General features: G+C 31.7%; 1 protein-coding gene and 3 pseudogenes across 1 annotated transcript; all 4 read left to right on the plus strand.

Annotated features, from left to right (window-relative positions):
• The first annotated feature begins 2,349 nt into the window (after positions 1-2,349).
• On the plus strand, positions 2,350-4,128 carry LOC148193305 (sugar transport protein 10 pseudogene; annotated as a pseudogene).
• Positions 4,129-7,113: 2,985 nt separating this feature from the next.
• Positions 7,114-8,894, plus strand: LOC148193306 (sugar transport protein 10 pseudogene; annotated as a pseudogene).
• A 2,969-nt stretch (positions 8,895-11,863) lies between these two features.
• Positions 11,864-13,643, plus strand: LOC148193307 (sugar transport protein 10 pseudogene; annotated as a pseudogene).
• A 4,238-nt stretch (positions 13,644-17,881) lies between these two features.
• Positions 17,882-23,655, plus strand: LOC148193308 (fructose-1,6-bisphosphatase, cytosolic-like). The gene is made up of 12 exons (XM_088098687.1): positions 17,882-18,161; positions 18,276-18,323; positions 18,538-18,612; positions 19,132-19,193; positions 19,421-19,487; positions 19,989-20,102; positions 20,368-20,454; positions 21,276-21,346; positions 21,437-21,502; positions 22,317-22,403; positions 22,482-22,557; positions 23,351-23,655. The coding sequence occupies exons 1-12, from the start codon at positions 18,003-18,005 to the stop codon at positions 23,462-23,464; spliced, it is 1,026 nt and encodes a 341-aa protein (XP_087954813.1). The 5' UTR covers positions 17,882-18,002; the 3' UTR covers positions 23,465-23,655.
• The last annotated feature ends 743 nt before the right edge of the window (positions 23,656-24,398 follow it).

The following is a 24,398-nucleotide window of genomic DNA, read 5'->3' on the forward strand; positions in this document are numbered from 1 at the left end:
AAATTAAAATTTTATCATGAAATCCAATTCCATTTTGATATCTCAAAACGAGGACAGTTATGTGCTAAAACTATGTTAGGTTTGACAAATAAAAGAAGAAAGAGTGCATTAAGAGATGGAACAAATGAAAATATTGGATGTTTTTTTTCTTTTAAGGGCGTTTCTCTTTCTACAGGGACTTTTTCTATTTGGATGTGAGTGTTCTAAGATACTTTTTACCAAGAAAATAATCACATTCACATTTTCTATGATAAGGGTAAAAAAATGAAAGAATAAAAGAAGTAAGTTTAATCAATGAACGAGCTAATGCATGGATAACGTCTTTAAACCTTACAAGAAGCATATATATTATTTAAATGTTAACTTATAGTGTTTAAATATCAATTACCACTTATGTAAATAGTGTTTAATTTTAGTTTGAATTGAAACCGGTGTGAAATTAGAATTTTGATATTTGAGCAAATAACTAGGTTACAAATTAACATTTTATCTTGAAATCGAATTCCGTTTTGATATCTCAAAATTAGGGTAGTTATGCCGTAAAGTTGTGTTAGGTTTGACAAATAAAACAATAAACAGTAAATTAATTGTGGTGGTTGGTGGCCGCCACCATCAAATTAAGAGATTGAACACATGAAAATATTGAAGTTTTTATTTTGGTTTTGGTTGAAGAATAGTTATGTTTCCTAACTCAAGTAAAAGAAGAAGAATTTCTTAATTTTATTTTACAAAATTAGATTTCCAAAGAATGAGAACGCATTTATATTTGAACTTACGGGAGGTAAATGAAAGGAAAAGTTCTTTTAAATACTTAAAATATCAATGAAAATATTGACATGCTCATCTAAACGAATATTACTTATTGTTACCAACTTTATGATGGAGGTAGAATAGTTAACGGAATTTAATTTAATAGAACTTGAAAAATTATAACTAAACATAGAAGAGTATGACTTGTTCACATGGATTGGAAACCCAAAATAGGTTTTATGTATTGAATGCTTCAGAGTTTGTATGTACCAATTTAGGGTATCATCGACATAGAGTTTCACAATAAATCTTTCAAGAGTTTTTTTATTTTTATTTAAGTTTGTCTCATGTGTTTACATTATATCATCAAATAAGTTAAATTGATGATCATATTAAGGTCAACGAAATCTTTGGATTCGTTCATGATTTAGGTCATCCAAGCGATAACCTCTTACATTAAGACAGTCATAGTCATGAGATGTTATGGCCGATAACTTTTTATTGTGAGATCCTGTTGTTGATACTATTTTATTGTAGGATTTTTAAGACAATAACAAAGTCTACAATTAATGACACCTTTTGTTACATTGGTTTTTATTGTTGTCATCAAATGCCGAAACCAAGTTATCAATACTAACTAACAAAAATAAAATAAAACAGAATCATTAAAAGAAAAAAGGAATTAGTTGGAGAAATAAAACGAAGATAATACTAACTAAAACTAAGGATCCTTTCATGAAAAATAAATTATTTAAGTCAAATATGTACAAATTTGTTTTGTTGGAACTTGTTTTCTTTTCTAGTCCTCCAAACATGTTAATGAAATTTCCTTTCAGTTCTTTTTTCTTAAGTTTTGGTTACTTATGAACTTTCTTATTTAATTTTTTTCTTTTTGGTTCAAACTATAAGCTTGGTGCACCGATTTATTTTTTTTAGAATATATTGTTGTAATAGATTCACAAATTTATTTTTCTCTTCTTTTTTATGTGACTTGAGGTTTAGAATCGAGTATTAGAAAGTCAATTATTTCTTTTGTGCAAGAGACAAACAACAAGAGTACTCAACTGTCTCTTAAATAAGTTGTGCATACATTTTCTTTCATCAATTATTCAAAATTTCAGTAAAAGCAGTTTAGTTTATGAAATTAAAGTTTTGTTATTTTTTTTAATAAATTCTTATAAACGCAATATTAACTCGTATGAACAAATAAGTTGAGTATTAATCGATGTTCTTTAATTATAAACAAATTATTATCACCCATAACGACGAAATTAACCTTGGTTTATAAAACCACGACTCTTTAAATTTTCACTAACTAGTTCTTATCTTAAGTCCTTAAAATAACTTATGAGTTCTAACGTGAAACAAATAACAATACACACCAGTTTGGCTATTAACAACATGATAGATAATTAGAAGCATAAAAATATATTATATTGTTGGCGAAGTTATTTTAATTTTATAACTCATCCTTATCCGTTAGATGTTATTATTAGCATATTTTAGATTATAAAACAAGTTCCTAAAATCTGATATGCAGAAAAAGAAAGAAAGTTTAAGAGAAAGAAAGAGATCCAATTAAAATATAACATTTTAAAGATGGCAGGTGGAGCTTCTGCTACTCTAGAAAATGGAAGACAATATGAAAGTAAGATCACGTTATTCGTGTTGGTCACATGTTTTGTAGCAGCCATGGGCGGTCTACTGTTTGGTTATGATCTTGGAATCACGGGAGGAGTGACTTCCATGGAACCATTCTTATTAAAATTCTTTCCGAGTGTTTATAAAAAAATGAAAGATGAGTCTCTCCATGAAAGTCAATACTGCAAATTTGACAACGAACTCCTTACTTTGTTCACCTCTTCTTTATATCTTGCTGCATTGGTAGCTTCTTTCTTTGCTTCCACCACCACAAGAATGATGGGACGCAAGACCTCTATGTTTGCAGGTGGTTTATTCTTCCTTGTTGGTGCGTTGTTGAACGGTTTTGCAGTCAATATTGAAATGCTCATCATAGGTCGATTATTACTTGGTTTTGGTGTTGGATATTGTAATCAGGTAAGGCTTTGCATCATTGTCAATGCTTTCCAATTTGGTTATATGACTATGGGGAAACCTTCATTATTAAATTGTTTTAACATTTCCTTTTTCTTTTTTGTTATTATTATTTCCAATAGTCTGTACCTGTCTACTTGTCTGAAATGGCTCCAACATCGATAAGAGGTGCACTTAACATTGGATTTCAAATGATGATCACAATTGGCATATTGGTTGCAAACCTTATTAATTACGGCACTGGAAAACTAGAATATGGTTGGAGAATTTCTTTAGGTGCTGGTGCAGTTCCTGCAATCATGCTATGTGTAGGATCTCTTTTCTTAGGTGACACCCCTAACTCCTTAATCGAAAGAGGTAAAAAAGAAGAAGCTAAGAAAATGTTGCAAAAGATTCGTGGCGTGGATAATGTTGACGAGGAGTTCCAAGACCTCGTTAATGCGGCTAAAGCAGCCAAAGATGTTGAACATCCATGGAAGAACATTACAAAACCAAAATACAGACCTCAACTCACTTTTTGCTCTCTGATTCCCTTTTTCCAACAATTCACTGGCATCAATGTCATCATGTTTTATGCTCCTGTCCTCTTTAAAACTTTAGGCTTTGGAAACGATACTTCCCTTATGTCTTCAGTTATCACTGGAGGCGTTAATGTGGTTGCAACTTTTGTTTCCATTTCTCTGTGGACAAGTTTGGAAGAAGGATATTGTTCCTCGAAGGTGGGATTCAAATGCTTATTTGTCAGGTAAAAACCTTAACCTAATTGATAAATAATGTTTGTTATTTTAATATTTAAAAATAACAGTTTTATCACTAAATTCATTCGTTACCGTGAACAACTAATTTTGAAATTCATAATATGTGTAGCTTGCTGTCGGAATCATGATTGCTCTAAAGTTTGGAGTGAGTGGTGAAGGCTATTTTACCAATGGAGAAGCAGGTCTTCTCTTATTCTTTATATGTGCGTACGTTGCAGCATATGCATGGTCTTGGGGTCCACTAGGTTGGTTGGTTCCTAGTGAAATATGCTCTCTTGAGGTTCGATCTGCAGGTCAGGGCACCAATGTTGCTGTAAACATGTTATTTACCTTTGTCATTGCCCAAGTTTTCCTAACCATGCTTTGTCACTTGAAGTTTGGTCTTTTCTTCTTCTTTGCTGGATTTGTGCTTATCATGACCATTTTTGTTGCCTTGCTCCTGCCTGAGACAAGGAATATTCGAATTGAAGAAATGAATCAAGTTTGGAAATCACATTGGTTTTGGGGGAAATTTATTCCGGATGATGTAGCCACTGGTGGTCATCCTCGTATGACTACAGTTTGAGATTAGATTGGTCAAGTACTTCATTTACTCGTACCAACAAAATTTCTATCATTTTCTCAAACAGCTCATTGTAATTACATAATTCCTACGATTTGTAATAGATATACTCATCCAACATCAAATTTTTTTTATACTACATAATATTTGTAATAATAGTTTAGAATATTGTTTGGATTTTGCTAGGTTTTGTCTTAAGCCTGATTTTAATGATAAAATATTTAAATTATTAACAACTCAAAGGATTCAATGCATGTCCATGACAAGTTATTATTGGACAAAGAAACACGATGTGAGTGTTCTAAGATATGTTTTGGCTAGAAAAAATCGCATTCTCGGTTTCTATGACAAAGGTAAAAGAACGGGGGAATAAAAGAAGTGAGTTTACCCAATGGACGAGTTAATGGATGGATAATGGCTTTAAACTTCACAAAAAATTAGATATTATTTTACGATCACTTATGTTGTTTAAATATCAATTACCACTTAGTGTTTAAATTTAGTGAGAACTGAAATTGGTGTGAAATTATAATTCCGATATTTGAGTTGAGCAAATAACTAATTTACAAATTAAAATTTTATCATGAAATCCAATTCCATTTTGATATCTCAAAACGAGGACAGTTATGTGCTAAAACTATGTTAGGTTTGACAAATAAAAAGAAAGAGTGCATTAAGAGATGGAACAAATGAAAATATTGGATGTTTTTTTTCTTTTAAGGGCGTTTCTCTTTCTACAGGGACTTTTTCTATTTGGATGTGAGTGTTCTAAGATACTTTTTACCAAGAAAATAATCACATTCACATTTTCTATGATAAGGGTAAAAAAATGAAAGAATAAAAGAAGTAAGTTTAATCAATGAACGAGCTAATGCATGGATAACGTCTTAAACCTTACAAGAAGCATATATATTATTTAAATGTTAACTTATAGTGTTTAAATATCATTACCACTTATGTAAATAGTGTTTAATTTTAGTTTGAATTGAAACCGGTGTGAAATTAGAATTTTGATATTTGAGCAAATAACTAGGTTACAAATTAACATTTTATCTTGAAATCGAATTCGTTTTGATATCTCAAAATTAGGGTAGTTATGCCGTAAAGTTGTGTTAGGTTTGACAATAAAACAATAAACAGTAAATTAATTGTGGTGGTTGGTGGCCGCCACATCAAATTAAGAGATTGAACACATGAAAATATTGAAGTTTTTATTTTGGTTTTGGTTGAAGAATAGTTATGTTTCCTAACTCAAGTAAAAAAGAAGAATTTCTTAATTTTATTTTACAAAATTAGATTTCCAAAGAATGAAACGCATTTATATTTGAACTTACGGGAGGTAAATGAAAGGAAAGTTCTTTTAAATACTTAAAATATCATGAAAATATTGACATGCTCATCTAAACGAATATTACTATTGTTACAACTTTATGATGGAGGTAGAATAGTTAACGGAATTTAATTTAATATAACTTGAAAAATTATAACTAAACATAGAAGAGTATGACTTGTTCACATGGATTGGAAACCCAAAATAGGTTTTATGTATTGAATGCTTCAGAGTTTGTATGTACCAATTTAGGGTATCATCGACATAGAGTTTCACAATAAATCTTTCAAGAGTTTTTTTATTTTTATTTAAGTTTGTCTCATGTGTTTACATTATATCATCAAATAAGTTAAATTGATGATCATATTAAGGTCAACGAAATCTTTGGATTCGTTCATGATTTAGGTCATCCAAGCGATAACCTCTTACATTAAGACAGTCATAGTCATGAGATGTTATGGCCGATAACTTTTTATTGTGAGATCCTGTTGTTGATACTATTTTATTGTAGGATTTTTAAGACAATAACAAAGTCTACAATTAATGACACCTTTTGTTACATTGGTTTTTATTGTTGTCATCAAATGCCGAAACCAAGTTATCAATACTAACTAACAAAAATAAAATAAAACAGAATCATTAAAAGAAAAAAGGAATTAGTTGGAGAAATAAAACGAAGATAATACTAACTAAAACTAAGGATCCTTTCATGAAAAATAAATTATTAAGTCAAATATGTATACAAATTTGTTTTGTTGGAACTTGTTTTCTTTCTAGTTCCTCCAAAACATGTGTAATGAAATTTCTCCTTTTTGAAGCATAATACTAAATAAATTAAAATTTAAAAAATAGGTATTTTCCTTTCAGTTCTTTTTTCTTAGTTTTGGTTACTTATGACTTTCTTATTTAATTTTTTTCTTTTTTGGTTCAAACTATAAGCTTGGTGCACCGATTTATTTTTTTTAGAATATATTGTTGTAATAGATTCACAAATTTATTTTTCTTTCTTTTTTATGTGATTGAGGTTTTAAATCGAGTATTAGAAAGTCAATTATTTCTTTGTGCAAGAGACAAACAACAAGAGTACTCAACTGTCTCTTAAATAAGTTGTGCATACATTTTCTTTCATCATTATTCAAAATTTCAGTAAAAGCAGTTTAGTTTATGAAATTAAAGTTTGTTATTTTTTTTAATAAATTCTATAAACGCAATATTAACTCGTATGAACAAATAAGTTGAGTATTAATCGATGTTCTTTTAATTATAAACAAATTATTATCACCCATAACGACGAAATTAACCTTGGTTTATAACAAAAAACAAAAAAAACAAAAAAACAAAAAAAAAAAAACCACGACTTTAAATTTTCACTAACTAGTTCTTATCTTAAGTCCTTAAAATAACTTATGAGTTCTAACGTGAAACAAATAACAATACACACCAGTTTGGCTATTAACAACATGATAGATAATTAGAAGCATAAAAATATATTATATTGTTGGCGAAGTTATTTTAATTTTATAACTCATCCTTATCCGTTAGATGTTATTATTAGCATATTTTAGATTATAAAACAAGTTCCTAAAATCTGATATGCAGAAAAAGAAAGAAAGTTTAAGAGAAAGAAAGAGATCCAATTAAAATATAACATTTTAAAGATGGCAGGTGGAGCTTCTGCTACTCTAGAAAATGGAAGACAATATGAAAGTAAGATCACGTTATTCGTGTTGGTCACATGTTTTGTAGCAGCCATGGGCGGTCTACTGTTTGGTTATGATCTTGGAATCACGGGAGGAGTGACTTCCATGGAACCATTCTTATTAAAATTCTTTCCGAGTGTTTATAAAAAAATGAAAGATGAGTCTCTCCATGAAAGTCAATACTGCAAATTTGACAACGAACTCCTTACTTTGTTCACCTCTTCTTTATATCTTGCTGCATTGGTAGCTTCTTTCTTTGCTTCCACCACCACAAGAATGATGGGACGCAAGACCTCTATGTTTGCAGGTGGTTTATTCTTCCTTGTTGGTGCGTTGTTGAACGGTTTTGCAGTCAATATTGAAATGCTCATCATAGGTCGATTATTACTTGGTTTTGGTGTTGGATATTGTAATCAGGTAAGGCTTTGCATCATTGTCAATGCTTTCCAATTTGGTTATATGACTATGGGGAAACCTTCATTATTAAATTGTTTTTAACATTTCCTTTTTCTTTTTTGTTATTATTATTTCCAATAGTCTGTACCTGTCTACTTGTCTGAAATGGCTCCAACATCGATAAGAGGTGCACTTAACATTGGATTTCAAATGATGATCACAATTGGCATATTGGTTGCAAACCTTATTAATTACGGCACTGGAAAACTAGAATATGGTTGGAGAATTTCTTTAGGTGCTGGTGCAGTTCCTGCAATCATGCTATGTGTAGGATCTCTTTTCTTAGGTGACACCCCTAACTCCTTAATCGAAAGAGGTAAAAAAGAAGAAGCTAAGAAAATGTTGCAAAAGATTCGTGGCGTGGATAATGTTGACGAGGAGTTCCAAGACCTCGTTAATGCGGCTAAAGCAGCCAAAGATGTTGAACATCCATGGAAGAACATTACAAAACCAAAATACAGACCTCAACTCACTTTTTGCTCTCTGATTCCCTTTTTCCAACAATTCACTGGCATCAATGTCATCATGTTTTATGCTCCTGTCCTCTTTAAAACTTTAGGCTTTGGAAACGATACTTCCCTTATGTCTTCAGTTATCACTGGAGGCGTTAATGTGGTTGCAACTTTTGTTTCCATTTTCTCTGTGGACAAGTTTGGAAGAAGGATATTGTTCCTCGAAGGTGGGATTCAAATGCTTATTTGTCAGGTAAAAACCTTAACCTAATTGATAAATAATGTTTGTTATTTTAATATTTAAAAATAACAGTTTTATCACTAAATTCATTCGTTACCGTGAACAACTAATTTTGAAATTCATAATATGTGTAGCTTGCTGTCGGAATCATGATTGCTCTAAAGTTTGGAGTGAGTGGTGAAGGCTATTTTACCAATGGAGAAGCAGGTCTTCTCTTATTCTTTATATGTGCGTACGTTGCAGCATATGCATGGTCTTGGGGTCCACTAGGTTGGTTGGTTCCTAGTGAAATATGCTCTCTTGAGGTTCGATCTGCAGGTCAGGGCACCAATGTTGCTGTAAACATGTTATTTACCTTTGTCATTGCCCAAGTTTTCCTAACCATGCTTTGTCACTTGAAGTTTGGTCTTTTCTTCTTCTTTGCTGGATTTGTGCTTATCATGACCATTTTTGTTGCCTTGCTCCTGCCTGAGACAAGGAATATTCGAATTGAAGAAATGAATCAAGTTTGGAAATCACATTGGTTTTGGGGGAAATTTATTCCGGATGATGTAGCCACTGGTGGTCATCCTCGTATGACTACAGTTTGAGATTAGATTGGTCAAGTACTTCATTTACTCGTACCAACAAAATTTCTATCATTTTCTCAAACAGCTCATTGTAATTACATAATTCCTACGATTTGTAATAGATATACTCATCCAACATCAAATTTTTTTTATACTACATAATATTTGTAATAATAGTTTAGAATATTGTTTGGATTTTGCTAGGTTTTGTCTTAAGCCTGATTTTAATGATAAAATATTTAAATTATTAACAACTCAAAGGATTCAATGCATGTCCATGACAAGTTATTATTGGACAAAGAAACACGATGTGAGTGTTCTAAGATATGTTTTGGCTAGAAAAAATCGCATTCTCGGTTTCTATGACAAAGGTAAAAGAACGGGGGAATAAAAGAAGTGAGTTTACCCAATGGACGAGTTAATGGATGGATAATGGCTTTAAACTTCACAAAAAATTAGATATTATTTTACGATCACTTATGTTGTTTAAATATCAATTACCACTTAGTGTTTAAATTTAGTGAGAACTGAAATTGGTGTGAAATTATAATTCCGATATTTGAGTTGAGCAAATAACTAATTTACAAATTAAAATTTTATCATGAAATCCAATTCCATTTTGATATCTCAAAACGAGGACAGTTATGTGCTAAAACTATGTTAGGTTTGACAAATAAAAGAAGAAAGAGTGCATTAAGAGATGGAACAAATGAAAATATTGGATGTTTTTTTTCTTTTAAGGGCGTTTCTCTTTCTACAGGGACTTTTTCTATTTGGATGTGAGTGTTCTAAGATACTTTTTACCAAGAAAATAATCACATTCACATTTTCTATGATAAGGGTAAAAAAATGAAAGAATAAAAGAAGTAAGTTTAATCAATGAACGAGCTAATGCATGGATAACGTCTTTAAACCTTACAAGAAGCATATATATTATTTAAATGTTAACTTATAGTGTTTAAATATCAATTACCACTTATGTAAATAGTGTTTAATTTTAGTTTGAATTGAAACCGGTGTGAAATTAGAATTTTGATATTTGAGCAAATAACTAGGTTACAAATTAACATTTTATCTTGAAATCGAATTCCGTTTTGATATCTCAAAATTAGGGTAGTTATGCCGTAAAGTTGTGTTAGGTTTGACAAATAAAACAATAAACAGTAAATTAATTGTGGTGGTTGGTGGCCGCCACCATCAAATTAAGAGATTGAACACATGAAAATATTGAAGTTTTTATTTTGGTTTTGGTTGAAGAATAGTTATGTTTCCTAACTCAAGTAAAAGAAGAAGAATTTCTTAATTTTATTTTACAAAATTAGATTTCCAAAGAATGAGAACGCATTTATATTTGAACTTACGGGAGGTAAATGAAAGGAAAAGTTCTTTTAAATACTTAAAATATCAATGAAAATATTGACATGCTCATCTAAACGAATATTACTTATTGTTACCAACTTTATGATGGAGGTAGAATAGTTAACGGAATTTAATTTAATAGAACTTGAAAAATTATAACTAAACATAGAAGAGTATGACTTGTTCACATGGATTGGAAACCCAAAATAGGTTTTATGTATTGAATGCTTCAGAGTTTGTATGTACCAATTTAGGGTATCATCGACATAGAGTTTCACAATAAATCTTTCAAGAGTTTTTTTATTTTTATTTAAGTTTGTCTCATGTGTTTACATTATATCATCAAATAAGTTAAATTGATGATCATATTAAGGTCAACGAAATCTTTGGATTCGTTCATGATTTAGGTCATCCAAGCGATAACCTCTTACATTAAGACAGTCATAGTCATGAGATGTTATGGCCGATAACTTTTTATTGTGAGATCCTGTTGTTGATACTATTTTATTGTAGGATTTTTAAGACAATAACAAAGTCTACAATTAATGACACCTTTTGTTACATTGGTTTTTATTGTTGTCATCAAATGCCGAAACCAAGTTATCAATACTAACTAACAAAAATAAAATAAAACAGAATCATTAAAAGAAAAAAGGAATTAGTTGGAGAAATAAAACGAAGATAATACTAACTAAAACTAAGGATCCTTTCATGAAAAAATAATTATTTAAGTCAAATATGTACAAATTTGTTTTGTTGGAACTTGTTTTCTTTTCTAGTCCTCCAAACATGTTAATGAAATTTCTCCTTTTTGAAGCATAATACTAAATAAAATTAATAATTTAAAAAATAGGTATTTTCCTTTCAGTTCTTTTTTCTTAAGTTTTGGTTACTTATGAACTTTCTTATTTAATTTTTTTCTTTTTGGTTCAAACTATAAGCTTGGTGCACCGATTTATTTTTTTTAGAATATATTGTTGTAATAGATTCACAAATTTATTTTTCTCTTCTTTTTTATGTGACTTGAGGTTTAGAATCGAGTATTAGAAAGTCAATTATTTCTTTTGTGCAAGAGACAAACAACAAGAGTACTCAACTGTCTCTTAAATAAGTTGTGCATACATTTTCTTTCATCAATTATTCAAAATTTCAGTAAAAGCAGTTTAGTTTATGAAATTAAAGTTTTGTTATTTTTTTTAATAAATTCTTATAAACGCAATATTAACTCGTATGAACAAATAAGTTGAGTATTAATCGATGTTCTTTAATTATAAACAAATTATTATCACCCATAACGACGAAATTAACCTTGGTTTATAAAACCACGACTCTTTAAATTTTCACTAACTAGTTCTTATCTTAAGTCCTTAAAATAACTTATGAGTTCTAACGTGAAACAAATAACAATACACACCAGTTTGGCTATTAACAACATGATAGATAATTAGAAGCATAAAAATATATTATATTGTTGGCGAAGTTATTTTAATTTTATAACTCATCCTTATCCGTTAGATGTTATTATTAGCATATTTTAGATTATAAAACAAGTTCCTAAAATCTGATATGCAGAAAAAGAAAGAAAGTTTAAGAGAAAGAAAGAGATCCAATTAAAATATAACATTTTAAAGATGGCAGGTGGAGCTTCTGCTACTCTAGAAAATGGAAGACAATATGAAAGTAAGATCACGTTATTCGTGTTGGTCACATGTTTTGTAGCAGCCATGGGCGGTCTACTGTTTGGTTATGATCTTGGAATCACGGGAGGAGTGACTTCCATGGAACCATTCTTATTAAAATTCTTTCCGAGTGTTTATAAAAAAATGAAAGATGAGTCTCTCCATGAAAGTCAATACTGCAAATTTGACAACGAACTCCTTACTTTGTTCACCTCTTCTTTATATCTTGCTGCATTGGTAGCTTCTTTCTTTGCTTCCACCACCACAAGAATGATGGGACGCAAGACCTCTATGTTTGCAGGTGGTTTATTCTTCCTTGTTGGTGCGTTGTTGAACGGTTTTGCAGTCAATATTGAAATGCTCATCATAGGTCGATTATTACTTGGTTTTGGTGTTGGATATTGTAATCAGGTAAGGCTTTGCATCATTGTCAATGCTTTCCAATTTGGTTATATGACTATGGGGAAACCTTCATTATTAAATTGTTTTTAACATTTCGTTTTTCTTTTTTGTTATTATTATTTCCAATAGTCTGTACCTGTCTACTTGTCTGAAATGGCTCCAACATCGATAAGAGGTGCACTTAACATTGGATTTCAAATGATGATCACAATTGGCATATTGGTTGCAAACCTTATTAATTACGGCACTGGAAAACTAGAATATGGTTGGAGAATTTCTTTAGGTGCTGGTGCAGTTCCTGCAATCATGCTATGTGTAGGATCTCTTTTCTTAGGTGACACCCCTAACTCCTTAATCGAAAGAGGTAAAAAAGAAGAAGCTAAGAAAATGTTGCAAAAGATTCGTGGCGTGGATAATGTTGACGAGGAGTTCCAAGACCTCGTTAATGCGGCTAAAGCAGCCAAAGATGTTGAACATCCATGGAAGAACATTACAAAACCAAAATACAGACCTCAACTCACTTTTTGCTCTCTGATTCCCTTTTTCCAACAATTCACTGGCATCAATGTCATCATGTTTTATGCTCCTGTCCTCTTTAAAACTTTAGGCTTTGGAAACGATACTTCCCTTATGTCTTAAGTTATCACTGGAGGCGTTAATGTGGTTGCAACTTTTGTTTCCATTTTCTCTGTGGACAAGTTTGGAAGAAGGATATTGTTCCTCGAAGGTGGGATTCAAATGCTTATTTGTCAGGTAAAAACCTTAACCTAATTGATAAATAATGTTTGTTATTTTAATATTTAAAAATAACAGTTTTATCACTAAATTCATTCGTTACCGTGAACAACTAATTTTGAAATTCATAATATGTGTAGCTTGCTGTCGGAATCATGATTGCTCTAAAGTTTGGAGTGAGTGGTGAAGGCTATTTTACCAATGGAGAAGCAGGTCTTCTCTTATTCTTTATATGTGCGTACGTTGCAGCATATGCATGGTCTTGGGGTCCACTAGGTTGGTTGGTTCCTAGTGAAATATGCTCTCTTGAGGTTCGATCTGCAGGTCAGGGCACCAATGTTGCTGTAAACATGTTATTTACCTTTGTCATTGCCCAAGTTTTCCTAACCATGCTTTGTCACTTGAAGTTTGGTCTTTTCTTCTCTTTGCTGGATTTGTGCTTATCATGACCATTTTTGTTGCCTTGCTCCTGCCTGAGACAAGGAATATTCGAATTGAAGAAATGAATCAAGTTTGGAAATCACATTGGTTTTGGGGGAAATTTATTCCGGATGATGTAGCCACTGGTGGTCATCCTCGTATGACTACAGTTTGATATTAGATTGGTCAAGTACTTCATTTACTCGTACCAACAAAATTTCTATCATTTTCTCAAACAGCTCATTGTAATTACATAATTCCTACGATTTGTAATAGATATACTCATCCAACATCAAATTTTTTTATACTACATAATATTTGTAATAATAGTTTAGAATTTTGTTTGGATTTTCTAAGATATGTTTTGGCTAGAAAAAATCGCATTCTCGATTTCTATGACAAAGGTAAAAGAACGGGGGAATAAAAGAAGTGAGTTTACCCAATGGACGAGTTAATGGATGGATAATGGCTTTAAACTTCACAAAAAATTAGATATTATTTTACGATCACTTATGTTGTTTAAATATCAATTACCACTTAGTGTTTAAATTTAGTGAGAACTGAAATTGGTGTGAAATTATAATTCCGATATTTGAGTTGAGCAAATAACTAATTTACAAATTAAAATTTTATTATGAAATCCAATTCCATTTTGATATCTCAAAACGAGGATAGTTATGTGTTAAAACTATGTTAGGTTTGACAAATAAAAGAAGAAAGAGTGCATTGTTGTGGTTGGTGGTAGCAACCATCAAATTAAGAGATGGAACAAATGAAAATATTGGATTTTTTTTCTTTTAAGGGCATTTCTCTTTCTACAAGGCCCTTTTCTATTTTTATGTGAGTGTTCTAAGATACTTTTTACCAAGAAAATAATCACATTCACATTTGCTATGATAAGGGTAAAAAAATGAAAGAATAAAAGAAGTGAGTTTAATCAATGAACGAGCTAATGGATGGATAACGTCTTTAAACCTTACAAGAAGTATATATATTATTTAAATGTTAACTTATAGTGTTTAAATATCAATTACCACTTATGTAAATTGTGTTTAATTTTAGTTTCAATTGAAACCGGTGTGAAATTAGAATTTTGATATTTGAGCAAATAACTAGGTTACAAATTAACATTTTATCTTGAAAATGAATTTCGTTTTCATATCTCAAAATTAGGGTAGTTATGTCGTAAAGTTGTGTTAGGATTATATCATTGGTATGTTGTTATTTGGATAATTTGTGTGGTGTGTTGTTACTAATATGATGTGCTGGATTGAGGGTAAAAGGGTGATTTTTGATTGAATTGATGTGGGCCAAATTCTAGAAAGAAAGAGAGTTATAGTAAACTTTTGGTTTTTATTTGTATTTTAGGCCCAAGGGCAAAAAAGTCATTTTCACCCTTATTAATTAGTGCAGATATTAAGTTATGAGGGTATAGAAAGTAAAGAAAGGAAAATAAATATGAACAAAAATATAGGTCTACATGAATCTTTAAATATTGGGTGGTTGTTGGTAATTTTAAAAAAAGTAGATAAAATAAGATAAAGATAGAAAAAGAGAAGATAAAAAGGATAAAGGGAAAGTAGGGTTGCACATTTTAACCTACATCTAAATCGGAAAAAAAAATAGGGGGGAGAGAGAGGGAGAGAGAGAAAGGCGGTTATAGGAGAGAAGAGGAAGAACTGCAAAAACTTTAGAGATTTGTGGTGTTTTAGAGTGTAGGCCCTAGGATTGGCCAAGGTATGGGTAAGCTTACCATTGTTTTTTTATTGTAGTATTTGTTATTTTGATTAATAATCCTTTTTTGATATATGTTTATATGATTATTTGTTGCTATGTTGGACAAGGGTTTATGTAATATTTGTGTTGGGTTTTCCCTATGAATGTATGTATGGTTTGTTGGATTATCCATATAGAGGGTTTTATGCTAAGGGAGAACAAAGTTATGAGGCTTAGGGGTTTCCATGCAAATATATGTGTAAGGGTGTGGTAATAGTCATATGCAGTACAATTGGGTTTTATTGGGTATAAAATGTCAATGATTGGGTTTGGGTGATTCAAGTGAAGTATTATATTTGTTTGAGTATGTTTACATGGGTATGTGAGGATTGAATGCATGTATGATGTTGTTGAGTATGTTTCCACGTGATTAAGGTTGATGTGTGTATGTTTGAATACTTGAATTATGTTTAGGATGTGTTTCGCTTCGGCAATAATTGATTACCATTAGTGATAATCGATTATTTGTTCGTCGATGTTGAGTCTGGTTGCGGAACAATCAATTATCTGGGATGATAACTGATTATCCCTTCTTGTGTGATGTTTCTGGGTAATTTTCATTGAGATAATCAATTATCAAAAGTGATAATCGATTATCACAGTGCATTTTTGTGTAAAATGTCAAATTTGATGAAGAATGGACGTAGACCAAGTTTGAGAAGCTGTGGAACGTGATGATAATTAGAGAATGAGAGTAATGGTTATGTTTAAGGTCAGTTTTGGCTTGTGATTGAGAATTGAAGAATGAATGAGTTTGGGATCTACAAGAGTATGTGATTGATGAGCATGAGAGTGGAGGATAAATGTATTAGTTGTACCTCGTAAATCCTTGTGTTATCTGCAGATAGGTGCTTTCTTTTGCCTTGTGTGCATTGGAAGGGTTATTCGTGTAGTGAGCCTTCTTTGTGTGTAGGTGAAGGTGTCTTCTTTGTCCTTGTGTGGCAGGATTACATGTTCCTTAGCTGGATTGCTGGACTACTCGAATATATATGTATAGGGAATCTATAGATGGGTACAAGAGTGTGACTAATTCTTTCCATTGTGGTTTTTATAATACGGTGATGCTCATGATGTTGTTTATGACTGGGATAGTCATGATGATAGTGTGTCTATGATGATGATCATGGTATTTGAGATGTTCTAAGTGATGTTATGTGATAGCAGCGTTACTATAATAGTTATAGTAAGTAGTTAGCATAGGTGTTAATGAGTGGATAGACCAAGGGTTTATGTGTGAGATGTTAGTGATGACATCAAGGGTTAGAGATCGAGGATCGAGGATCAAGGATAGAAGATTGAGTAATTCATTTTAATTGAATTGTCATGTTAATGGGTTATGAATCATATTGTTATTACTACTATGTATGGGGTGTTTGATTATTTGTTAATTTAATCAGTATGTTTATATCATGTTATTATGATTGTTTTATGTATCTTACCCCATAAGTGTTTTTGTTTGTGTGTTTGTGAATGATATTATTGGCGATGATCGTATAATGCATTATACGTGAGTAGATGATGTTGTAGATGGTGTTGAGACATTATAGATTTGAGAAATGACGAGGGGTAGACTTGAGATTTTATTTACAGTTATTACTTTTGAACTTTAAGACAATGTAACTGGAGTCATTTTATTTCCTTCGTTATTTTCATTGGACAAATGTTTTGGAACTATTATGTTTTATGCACGTTTAAATGTTGAGGTTTTTGAAAATATGTTTTCACGTTATGTTAAAGTTTAAAATTTTACCGATTTTTGAATAACCTGTGACACCCTGAAAACTAGAGTGTTGCACCGATGGTTAATCTTGGTGATTAGCTCGGACAAGTACAATATGGTCCCTGTATCAAAAATCTTATTGGCAAGAAATCCAGGTGAGTGTATCCCGTTAAAGATGAATGATAATATTTTACAAGGGTTTTTGTGTTAAATAAAAAGGCTTTTTTGATTGTTGACCAGGTATGTTATTCATGGTTCTTGATAACATTGACATCAACTTAGGTACTATTTAAATAAATTTTACTATCAATTTAAATTCACAAAAGTTTAAATTTTGCATAAAAGAAATATTTTTGTCTAGATAGTAAAAAAAACTGTTTATTTGATATAAAATATTTTCCAATTTCATTGAGTACAGGGGTTTTTCTAGGGCAAGGTATTGATATAAAATAACAACCTTTAAAAGCGTAAGTGAATGTTTTAAAAATTATAAAACATAATAAATTAAAAAGAAATACTCTTATAATAATTTTGTTTACTAAGAATATAATAGAAAAAATAAATAATAACAAATATGTTATTAAAATTTTAAAACACATGTAAAACGGTATTTATAATCACATGTCAAAGTAAAAGATGACTGTAACTTTTTCTCAAAACTTGAGGCATAATGATAGGAAAAGGAAGAATATTTATCAGTATAAAAGAAGAATGTAGGAAGGAAAATACAAGTTAATAATCGTTATCCCGAGCATCAGCAACAAATATGACATTCCACTCTTTGCACTGCCACGTGTCAGAATAGCCCCATCCCATCCTTTTCTCTTTTCCTTACTCCTTTCTAACAAACCTCGAAATCCGTATCTAATCTCCCAAGTGGAGCCATTGACTGGTCTCTACTTCATTACTTTCTATTTATCGTTATTATTTAATTTCGTCCTCTTCTTCTTAAATATATAAATATACGCAGTCATTCATGTGACGTTTCTGAGGTGGGATTGCAGTTGTTAAGGTTATTGAAGATTATTGGAATTGAAAATGGACCACAGTGCCGATGCACAGCGCACGGACTTGATGACCATAACGCGCTTCGTGCTGAACGAGCAATCCAAGCACCCCGAGTCACGCGGCGATTTCACTATCCTTCTCAATCACATTGTTCTCGGTTGCAAGTTCGTTTGCTCCTCGGTTAACAAGGTACTGCCTTCGATTTCTCGATTAGTTTTACTACAAAATCAAGATCAAGACTAATGAAACTTTTGTTACAGTTTATGTGTTTATGCTTGCGTTAATAAATCGTGTCCTGTGCAGGCTGGACTTGCTAAGCTTATTGGACTCGCTGGAGAGACCAATATTCAGGTATGTGTGTGCTTGCTTCTTCATAAATAGATCGATGAATTCTCTTCTCTTTTTTTTTCATTTTTGGTATGGTGAGATTTCAAAACACAGTTTGCAATGCCACTACGATTGTGGGTATTTGTCTGTAATTTCTTGTAATATGAACAATTGTGTGAATTTTAATTATTTAATTAATTATTTGTTTATTTTGGTTGCATGTGTGTTTGGAATGAAGGGAGAAGAACAGAAGAAACTAGATGTTCTTTCCAATGAGGTTTTTATCAAGGCTCTCGTAAGCAGTGGCCGAACCGTAAGTGATGGTGTGATTTTTTTTTCTTTATTTATTTTGAAGTTCAGAAGAAGGATCTACGTTGTAACATCAAGGTTTTGGTTTTTTTTTTTTACGATTCTATTTGTCCACAATTTTACACAGCAAAACACTGACATCAATTTAAAATTTTGATTTATTTTGAGGTTTTAAAAATGGTTCAGACTACGATTTAGTCGTGAAGGGTTCTGGATTCTCTATGAATGCATTTGTCAACAATTTTACACGATGTCGAAATTACTACGAAACCATAACAATTTTTTTAAACCTTCGTTATTTTAAGGTCTAAAAAATCAGTCCTTTGGCTGCAACATCAAGGTTTTTATTACCACTTTGTGGTGCCCATGTTTGTTCACAAATTAACGCCATCTAGACAATCACAACAAAACCATATCATAATTTAAACATTCGATTTATATGTTTATTTATTACTTATTATTTATTTTGGCTGGGATTCAATGAATGAGGCTTCAGGTGATAGTGTTGTTTATCTTTGAACAGTGCATCTTGGTTTCTGAAGAAGACGAAGACGCGATAATTGTGGAGCCTTCTAAGCGTGGAAAGTTGTTCATTCTCCCTTTTTCCTAGTTCTGTTAGTTTTTGTTCTGTGTACGAGGGTTTAAATTACAGTTGCAACAATACTGTCACTTGTTGGGCAATTGTGACTTGTGCGAGTTACAGTTGCACCATGGGACAGTTTCTGCAATTAAAAACCTTATAGAAAATGTTTTGCTTGTTTTTTCTGTTCTGATTAGTTTGTTCGATGTTTTCGTTTGCAATTGTTGGGCAGGTACTGTGTTGTTTTTGACCCCTTGGATGGCTCGTCTAACATTGATTGTGGGGTTTCCATTGGCACTGTACGACCCCTCTTCCATCTTGCAATTATTACTATTATGACAAAAAATTAAATGCAATCTGTTACTTGTTTTCCGTGTTGTTCTTAGTTAAAATTATGGTCTAAACTTAATAGAAAATGCTAACAAATTAGTTCTGCATAGAAAGTAACAAAATTTTTATAGGTTTAATAATTCTATCTACTGATTTCGTAGTTTTTAATAAATTTTAGTCAATTGTACAGTATGATAGAAAACATGTGTTACTAGCATTCCTTGACTCCATAATGCAATGTTTTTACTGAAGTAAACTTCAATTTTAACTAAAAACAGCTGTAACAAAATCAGCTAAGAAACTACACAAGTACATGTAACTTTTGGCCACCACTACCAATAATAATAATAATTATTTATAGTACTATAATTGTGCTTTTAAGGGAAATGCTCTGCTGCTTGAGTTATGTATGGAAGGATCAAAATTCCGGACTAACTGGATATTGCGTCTGCCAATTGAATATGTTGTAGATTTTTGGAATTTATACGTTAGCAGATGTCCATGAACCAACTATAAAGGATGTCCTGCGTCCTGGGAAGAAAATGGTGGCAGCTGGTTATTGCATGTATGGAAGCTCTTGCACGGTATGACAAGACTATATAACTTTTTATTGCTTAGAATTTAGATACCAGTATTTGTTGGGTGCACCTTTTCTGCTTTTTCTTCATTCGGTTACATATTTTATCCTTTTGGACAAAATTTAGCATAATGGTATGAATATTTGTTTCACATTTTTGGGGGAAGTAGAAAACCATATTCATTCTTCTTTTTTCTGGAATAGCTGAGGACTAAAACTTTTCCTTTGCTTTCATAATAAACTTGCAATTTCAAACCTATTTGTTTTTGCAGCTTGTGTTAAGTACTGGAGCTGGTGTTAATGGTTTCACCCTTGACCCATCTCTTGGTGAATTCATCCTAACTCACCCTGGCATTAAGGTATTACTCTTATCACTTATGCGTCACTAATAAAAAATTATCTTCTCTCAGGAAATGCTTGCCTGGCTTCTCGGCTCTTATGAAAGTCAGCACCTGCTTGATTTTCTATTTGTTCACACTGAATCTAACGAAAAACTTTTCTTGACCTTAAACTATGCCCAAAGTCCACAACAGTGTCTTTGGTCAAAGACTGAGCAATTTAAAATTGGATGCCGGATGCTTTTCTTCCCATACGAGCTTGCTCAACTTATTTTAATTTAGTTAGGATGACAACTAATCATGTTGTGTCTTTAGAATAAAATGATGGACAATATTAGGTAAAATATATCTGGGTTCCTCAAAATATCTTAAAATTCAGTTTTAATCTATATAAAAACTAAATGCAATTTTAATATCTTCTACCGAAAATAATGTAGTTTTAACCCCTTTTCAGAGATTAAAAGCATGTATTTTGTATTACAATATAGGAACTAAAAACATGTATTAAATTTTATAAGGACTTATGTTCAATTTCAAACTATTTTGAAGAACCATATTTTGCCCAACAATATTTATTAACTATTTAGATGATTGAAATAAAAGGAATTATTGACATTATCTGTTCTCGAATAATATAAATGTACTCGAAAGTAGGAATTATGTTCCTGTCCAGTGTTCTTTGATATATATCCATGATCTTTTTATCATCGCAACTGTATCTTTACCTGATTTTAAGGCTGAGAAAGTTAGTGCACTATAGAATATAAACACGCGTATAACCACGCCATCTGTGGGTCACTTGAGGCATATGCTGATCATTCGATGTGTTGTTCTTTGTGCAGATTCCAAACAAAGGAAAGATTTATTCAGTTAATGAAGGAAATGCCAAACACTGGGATGGTCCTACTGCAGCGTATGTTCGAATTCAGTAATGTTATAGTGTTCTCAGGTACTACAGAGCAAATTTTGCCATCTTGTAATTTGTATTTTTGCTTCTGTTCAGTTACGTTGAAAGATGCAAGTTTCCAGAAGATGGTTCATCGCCAAAGTCTCTAAGATATATTGGAAGGTATAATTAGATTCTCAATCCTTGAAGCAGTTCAATTTACTTAGCGCCCTTCTTTCAGTCCTCAGTTGAATTAGTTAATTGCCACCCTGCAACTTCTTATTTTCTAGCAGCTAATGCAAACAACTATTAGAAATAATAATCAGACCAAAGTTAAATTTAAAAACAGGTACGAAGAGTTACATTTAATAATGAATAAATAAAAAGAAGTCACCTAAGACTCTCCTTGGTAATGGTTTGTTCCATAATGAAGCTTTGAAATTTTCAACTAAGAGTAAAGTTGAGTTCAAGTATCAAAGGGCTATCTTTAATTAGCACTCGTTGCCATAGTTTTTCAAGTATCATCAATTTCCAAGCAGTTGGTTTTTATTTTCTGGTCTAACATTTTTTTGACCCTCACTCTAAATGACACATCAATTTACTCTGAACAGTGAACTTTCTTCTGGTTGAAATTTACCGGAGCATAGATAAAGGATGAGTCATAGAATAGAAGATAAAAAGACCTGTGATGTAATCCATAGCTGCAATTGTTAAATTGATAACTCAGTTCGTTTTTTCACAAAAAAGCATAAGAAAAATGATAATTCGGGTGTTCTGAAGAATGGGATGCTTAGTCATTTATGCTCAGAACTACATATAATGTTCAACTGCTCTGAAAGTAATCTGCTAACAGAGTTTGTTAATAGCTATTATGAGTTCAACTCAACTTTGGTTTGCATTATCCTCATGAAGTACTGCTCTTGAATCAGACAACAGAATGACTAACCTATAAGTTTCAACTTCTTTTTCAATTTATGACATGTCTATTCATTAACAGCATGGTAGCTGATGTTCATCGTACATTGCTTTACGGAGGCATCTTTTTGTACCCTGGTGACAAGAAAAATCCAAATGGAAAACTTCGGTATGTCATGTTAACCTTCATATTTATTCATTCATTCATTTGAAATTGTTGGCTTATTAATTGATCTGCTTTGTGTAGTGTTCTGTATGAAGTCTTCCCAATGTCATTTTTGGTGGAACAGGCAGGAGGGCAGTCTTTCACGGGCAAGGAACGGGTAATTTACACTCATTTTTATCTGACTCTGCCAATTTTTCCTTGGTTTAAACAAACTGCAACAAAACAATTGTCCCTATAAGAATTAAAGCATTGAGCTTTTAGATATAAACTATAAAGCACAAACATCTCTCTTATTTGAAGTACTCTTGCCACGCCAACATTTTCTGAAAATTGTTCGACATATTTTTGACACAAACTAACACCTTCACAAAATTGAAAGACACCAATGCATGGACACACGTTAATACTAAATAGGCTTTACTTCATCAACTTTAACATTTTGTTTTATTACTCATTTCATTATTCTTTCTCTCTGCGTGTATGTGGTGTCTCCAAGTCTTTTCTTGTATGTCAGTGTTTGTATCATGCCCGGTTTGATACGTGTTCCGTATAAACTAGAACACATAAAGACCAAAATATTAATTAAATCTTTTCTTTTTTTAACTTGAAGCTTGAATCACCCCTACACACTCTTGCTAATGTTTCGTTCGGTACGAAAATAGGTGGAGGGGAGTGTAAATAGAGAATGAAAATGATGTGAAATGAAAATTAAAAAAATGAGATCCATTAGTATTTTGTAGTTCTTTGATGGAATGAAAACAAAGTTGGAATAGCATGAGATTCACTAATGTGTATTAACCCTTCATCGATTCTTTAACCCTTCATCGATTCTTTAACCCTTCATCGATTCTTTTTTCTTTCTCCCTACCAAATGCAACCAAAGGAACTATGGCTATGTAGTTTCAAAGGCACCAGTTGGCAATGAACTGATGAATGTTATATGTAATCAGGCACTTGATTTAATTCCAACGAAGTTGCACGAGCGATCTCCCGTTTTCCTTGGTAGCTATGATGATGTTGAGGAAATCAAAGCGCTCTATGCTGCTCAGGCTAAAGAAGAATGATACTGAAAATGGTTAATGTTCCTTGTACTTTTGGCTACTCAGAAGCTCTTGTTTTCCCTTTTTTTTTCAATTGTTATTAGCAGGTTCTTATAGAGAACTTCTTAGCTGCTCTGTATATATATGCTAATAAAAGTGGTTAGCATGTCCGTCATGGTTATAAAATTTATTTAGAATAAAGTAGCAATTTAGCATGTTACAGGTGAAGGAATTACTGCTTGTATTGCCTCCAAAAGCATTTCAAAGTTAAATCGGCAAACCTTTTAGTTACTACTACATCATCATTGACACATTTTCATCACTTTTTATATCAAATGACTATAATAAAAACACATTTCAAAACACTCGTGAGCCCTATTTCCCCAGTTCGTGAAGATATACAAGTCTAAATAATGTAATGTATAAGAAACATAAGTCCGTTCATCCTAAAACAAATAATAATAAATAATGTCTGAAAAGACTAAAAATGTGCAACAAAACAAAATAAAAAATTCAATCGGACATTAACTAATTATGGAAAAAATACTCAACCTCAAATTGCTAGACATTTTTTCGTCGGAAAAACTTAAACTAAATCTGAAATTTGATAGAGGATTAACACTTGTATATAACTATAAATACAAATAAATAAATCATAAGCTTCTGGTTTAGCTTGTGATCCTACTTGTGAAAAATAATCGATCACACTGTATTATTCATCATTTATTTCTCTCTGTCTTCTCATTTTCATCTTTATTTTTTTCTATCACGTACATTAATTTCTCTTTTCACTATACCAACTTATTTCGAACCAACCAATTCTTACCTCTAAAAAAATCATTAATGATTCCACCGTGCTTTGAACTATAATAGCCTACCTATATCCTTCAAATCATGAATGGAAAATTATCTCAATTTTTTCTTCGGAAAAAAAGTTTCACTTTAACTAAAGAAATGT

This window comes from Vigna umbellata, chromosome 9 (genome assembly GCF_029865625.1).
Source record: "Vigna umbellata cultivar VRB3 chromosome 9, Vumbellata_1.0, whole genome shotgun sequence".
In the NCBI taxonomy this organism is placed as follows: domain Eukaryota; kingdom Viridiplantae; phylum Streptophyta; class Magnoliopsida; order Fabales; family Fabaceae; genus Vigna; species Vigna umbellata.

What these genes read in the sequence shown, in the direction of transcription:
- LOC148193308 (XM_088098687.1), top strand. Translation starts at nt 18,003, where the DNA reads ATGGACCACAGTGCCGATGCACAGCGCACGGACTTGATGACCATAACG. An exon ending in GAGCCTTCTAAGCGTGGAAA is followed by an intron (nt 19,194 to 19,420) that starts GTTGTTCATTCT and finishes ATTGTTGGGCAG; the next exon opens with GTACTGTGTTGTTTTTGACC. An exon ending in AATCCAAATGGAAAACTTCG is followed by an intron (nt 22,404 to 22,481) that starts GTATGTCATGTT and finishes TGCTTTGTGTAG; the next exon opens with TGTTCTGTATGAAGTCTTCC.